This window comes from Arachis hypogaea, chromosome 6 (genome assembly GCF_003086295.3).
Source record: "Arachis hypogaea cultivar Tifrunner chromosome 6, arahy.Tifrunner.gnm2.J5K5, whole genome shotgun sequence".
NCBI lineage: Eukaryota > Viridiplantae > Streptophyta > Magnoliopsida > Fabales > Fabaceae > Arachis > Arachis hypogaea.
In genome coordinates, this window is record NC_092041.1 from 114,124,207 (window position 1) to 114,129,302 (window position 5,096).

Below are 5,096 nucleotides of genomic sequence, written 5' to 3' on the forward strand. Positions count from 1 at the left end.
CATGCTTCGGCTATAAAAGGAGTTCGAACCAACCTCATTCGAACCACTTTTTCATTATCATACCCCACCAAATCCCAGAGAAAACGACCCAGAACGACTCCAACAAAGGCTCGAGCAGGATATTCAGCCCATGCGGGATGATCCGAAGAGACTATATCGTTTGGATGGACTAGCTCATATAGCCGGAGCCATCAACGAAGAGGTTAGTACGTAATCTTTTTTTTTAATTAGGATTAAGTAACTTATTCGTTTGTTTATATACGTTATGTTAGTAGTTTTGATGGTAAATGATGTTGGTAACATTGTATGTGGTTTTGTTAGTGGTTTTGTAAGTGGTTTATGTTATTGGTTTTGTTAGTGGTTTTGCAAGTGGTTTATGTTACTGGTTTCGTTAGTGGTTTTGCAAGTGGTTTTGTTAGTGGTTTTGCAAGTGGTTTATGTTAGTGGTTTTGTTAGTGATTTTGTAATTGGTTTTGTAAGTGGTTTTAATTATCTGGTCCATTATATGTGCAGCCCCAGCGATGCATCTCGAGCATGCGACGGCAGCAGGGCATGCGACTGGACGAGAGGTACGTTCCGTACTTGCAGATGGCGGGATTATACCATCTTGCGAGACTGAACGAGAGATGGTTCAGATTGGATGAGCCCCTTGTGAGTACTTTCGTCGAGCGGTGGCGTCCGGAGACGCACACGTTTCACATGCCATTCGGGGAGTGCACGATCACACTTCAGTGGTTGCTTGACGGATTTCCAGACATACATCCAAGGTGGCTGTCCAGCTTGGGTGTAGTTCCAGGAGTTGCTACGTGTGTTACTTCCTGTGAACCAAATCCAGAAGTTTGCAGTGAACTGCAGCTGGTTCCAGGAGACGTTTAGAGAGTGCCCTGCGGGAGCCGATGAGGAGACAGTCAGGCGCTATGTGCGGGCCTATATCATGATGCTGTTAGGCATCCAGCTGTTTGTTGACAAGTCCGGCAACCGTATTCATATTAGGTGGCTACCCTACATGGCTAGGCTTGAGGATATGGGTGGCTACAGCTGGGGGTCGGCAGCACTCGCGTGGTTGTACTGGTACATGTGCCGAGTGGTCAACAGGCATGTTGTGAAGTTAGCCAGTCCGTTACAGCTACTTCAGTCTTGGATCTTCTGGCGCTTTCCTGGGTTTAGACCTGCTGGGTATGATACGTTCATCTGGCCCTTGGCATCGAGGTACTGTTATCATTTTTTCTATTTCGTCTAAAATTTGTTTATTCCGTGTCCGCTTATAATGTTATACTATGTGGTGATATTTTGCTTTCGTTATACCACCGATGTGAGTTGCAGGTGGTCAGGTCACAATCCTTCTACTAGCGAGAAGGGACCTCGAGTGCAGATGTGGAGGCTGAGGATAGACCTGTTACAGCTGGGGATGTAAGTATACGAACCAGTTGTTTTTAATTAAGTTACCTTTCATAGTTCGCATCACGGTATGGCCTAACGTTGATGCTGTGTATTTACAGTTTATTTGGATGCCGCATAGGTCTCCCGACGTCCTTCAGGTTGTGCATCCGGAGGTGTTGGAGCCTCGGCATACGGCGTTATGGCGGTGTGTGACGAAATTGATATATTTCGCCATGATAAAGTGGCACCAGATTGATCGGGTGCTACCGCAGTTTGGTGGAGTATAGCCCCACCCCAGCCCACCCTAAACATCGACTTCTTGATGTCGAAGGATGGCAGAGGTGGTGATCGTTGGTTCCCATACAGTTTGTAGTTATAGCATCTTCATTGGGAGAGCCATGCGGATCATGTTCTCCGATTTGATGTTGTGCTGTCACCTGAGATTACCTTGGAGATCCGAGAGCCGTGCCTATTCCGGTCGAGGCGACACAGAGGGGTGCCGGACGAGTGCCTGAGATAGATCGTGTTGATGACGTTCCGGATAGGCGTCGGGTTGAGCGGAGAGCTCGTGTTGGGACGCGAAGGAGCCAGCGTGGGTGGAGGTGGCTCGACCAGGACATGGAAGATAGTGACGCTATGGGGAGGGATGGAGGCAGACGACGAGGCCGTGGAGGACGACGCAGGGCCCGTGCTGGAGTTGACGATCACGGTGGCCATGGTAAGGATGAAGATGATGGTGACCAGCATGGGGATGGTGGGGAGAGGACAGAGGCCATGATGGTGGAGGGGGCGGCGGGATCCCTGCTGGGATAGGGGGCGTTAGTCCTCATCCCGGAGGTCATGGTGGAGAGTGGTACGGGTCTGGTGTGGGAGATGATTTGGACCAGGGTGGCGGTGGACTTGAAGGAGGGCAGTTCGGCGATTACTTCGTCGGTGTCCCCAACGACGACCACGCAGTTCATGAGAGTCAGACATGGGTTAGTCCGGGGCAGCTATTTTCAGCCTTACTGACCAATGATGGTCTTGATGCGGAGTTCGGCGGTTCACACTTCCTAGTTGAGATCAGTGCCATCATGCAGGAGAATGATGCGGCACGTCGGCGGACGCAGATTACGGGGACGCAGGCACATTTAGATGTCGACCTGAACGAGCCTCCTTCTGCTCCTGCTCATGAGTATTTTGCATTAGGTGGTACCCCTCCTTCCGCCTATGTTAGTGGCATACATTCAGTTGCTGGAATGTCTACGGCAGCCGTCCACAGAGAGTCAGTTCCGTCAGGGTATTCCGCACGTCCTTTGCCAGGCCAGCCTATGCCACCTCCACATGCAGACCCGGATGATGACGAGGATGAAATTGAGGACGAGGAGCCGCTCGTCCGGAGAGGCCAGAGGACACGGCATCCTCGTCGTTGCTTCACGGGATCACATCTATTTAGATGACCTGTTTATTTGTATCACTTTTATTTATCATCAGTGTTGTACCTTTGCTTGCTTTATTTATTTATGTTATGGACCTACTTTGGTTTTCGTTACTTAGGTTACGTACCTTGGCTTGCTTTCTTTATTTATGTTATGTTATGTACTTAGTGTTGTACATTGGCTTGCAATATTTTGTATCACTTATGTTGAAAATTGGTGTGTGTTATTTTATTGGCATACCTTTTCTTATGGTCGCCTGAGTAGATTACATTGAGTGACGTTTAACTGATTCACAAGCGTATACTTAAGAAACGGAACACATGGAGCAATTAAGTATGATCGTTAAATACATCACATTAAGTAACCAAAGTTTCATAATTAACAACGTCAAGTAACAAACCCTAAAACAATGGAATCTAAATATAAAAGTGGTAATAAGATAGTAATTCATCTAACAATACACCTACTCATCTCCCCCAGTGTGCCTGGGTCCTCCAACCTGTGGACAACTCCGACGTGTGTCCTGGTTGCCTACAGATACCACATCTCTTCGGCCTGTTCGGATCCGCCTCGTCCATAGTAGTCCGTATCTTGGTGGACCTAGGACGTCCCTCACTCGCACGCCTCTTGGTGGGGTCTGGTATCACTGTCGGCCCATCGTATGGTGGCTAAAAATTCTCGGGAGTGAAAGGTGTGAACCCCATCCGGTATACACTGAACACCGAGCTAAGATGATACACCTGGTGGACATACGGCTGTCACGTAAGCCATGAATAGGCATAGCATGCCAATGCATGAGGACACGGGTAATGAAGTGCTTGAAAATATCCGCAGTCACATGTCTGAGATCGGAGTGAGACTCTGTAGCTACCAAGTGAGAACGAACCAGTAGGAGTCGTCTCCGAGACGGTGAACTTCGAGTTATCTCTGTCGTACAAAGTCACCGTGAAGCACCTCGCCGTCTTCAGATTGGCCTCTATACACTTCACCAGATGTTGACTGAATTGTTGTCCGGTTCCTAACTGGACCTCTGCCTCTCTCCCCTTGCGAATGAATAGTTCTGCCAACCTCCCATAAGTAGCCTTCAGCAACGAGCACACCGGGAGATTCCTGATTTGAATTAACACACTCAGAGATATTTGTCGTTATGTGACCGAATCTCCTACCCTCATCCCGATGCTGGGTCCACAATGAATACTCGATCCGGTTCGCCCACTCACACATGGCAGGGTCTTCAGATCGCAGAATATCAAACCAGTAATCGAATTCCACCTCAGTCTTAGCATAACATGCATTCACAAGAAGCCTCTTTGCGTCCTTGCCCTTGAAGGTCAGGGCAAAATTTGCTGCCACATGTCGAATACAGAATGCACGGTAGACAGCAAGAGGTAGTCAGCCTCCGTCGGGAGCCTCAAGCACAACCTTGATGCTGTTGTGCCTATCTGATATAACCAACAGACCCGATTGCGGGGTCACGTACTGTCGTAGATGGGAAAGAAAGAAGGACCAGGACTCCACATTCTCACCCTCAACCAATGCAAATGCAACAGGCAGTATGTTGGAGTTCCCGTCCTGTGTAATCGCGACGAGCAACGTACCCCCATACTTACCATACAGGTGGGTGCCGTCAATACTCACCAACGGCTTGCAATGCCGGAATGCCTCAATACATGGTGGAAACGTCCAGAAGAGCCGGTGAAAATAAGCTTGTGAGTCATCCACCTGGCCCCCAACTCGAACAGGACTTGTCCTAAGGACTGCAACAGTACCAGGCATCGTCAATTGAACTCCTAACACCCACCGCGGGAGCTCATTGTACGACTCATCCCAATCACCATAGATGTGGGCGACGGCCTTCTGCTTCACCAACCAAACCCTCCTATACGTTGGCCTGAACCCAAAGTATGTCGTCGTCGCATTCAGGAGCACCTTGATGCTGACGGATGCATCAGCTCTAACCATTGGCATGATGAATTCCGAGATCACATGATAATCCAGACTCCTGTGGTCGCTAAAGATGGACGTCGCGAGACATGTATGTAGTCCGTTTTACCTCCCAAATACCCTTGCGCAGTCGGAGACTTAGCCTAATCAACCATGTGCAGTCATTCCCAAACTCAGAACACTTTCTAACATACCGGCGATAGTTAGACTCCACCACTTTTTGTACTGTACCCCGCGTCGGATGCTATACGTCTTCACACTTAACATAACCTCATCTTTATCCTGAAACTGCTGACCAACCTGAAACTCTGTGAGACCTGCAGACCCCTGGCCATCTCTAGCACCAAATCCAGT

The 5,096-nt window shown here is 48.9% G+C and overlaps 2 protein-coding genes across 2 annotated transcripts; one reads left to right on the forward strand and one right to left on the reverse strand.

The window, feature by feature from the left end:
- The first annotated feature begins 130 nt into the window (after positions 1-130).
- Positions 131-1,667, forward strand: LOC140173779 (serine/threonine-protein phosphatase 7 long form homolog). Its single transcript, XM_072198366.1, has 6 exons — positions 131-202; positions 322-414; positions 514-569; positions 856-1,209; positions 1,324-1,410; positions 1,520-1,667. The coding sequence occupies exons 1-6, from the start codon at positions 131-133 to the stop codon at positions 1,665-1,667; spliced, it is 810 nt and encodes a 269-aa protein (XP_072054467.1).
- A 2,052-nt stretch (positions 1,668-3,719) lies between these two features.
- On the reverse strand, positions 3,720-4,760 carry LOC112757859 (uncharacterized). Its single transcript, XM_025806409.1, has 2 exons — positions 4,259-4,760; positions 3,720-4,144 (listed from the first exon to the last, which is right to left on the reverse strand). The coding sequence occupies exons 1-2, from the start codon at positions 4,758-4,760 to the stop codon at positions 3,720-3,722; spliced, it is 927 nt and encodes a 308-aa protein (XP_025662194.1).
- Between the last annotated feature and the right edge of the window lie 336 nt (positions 4,761-5,096).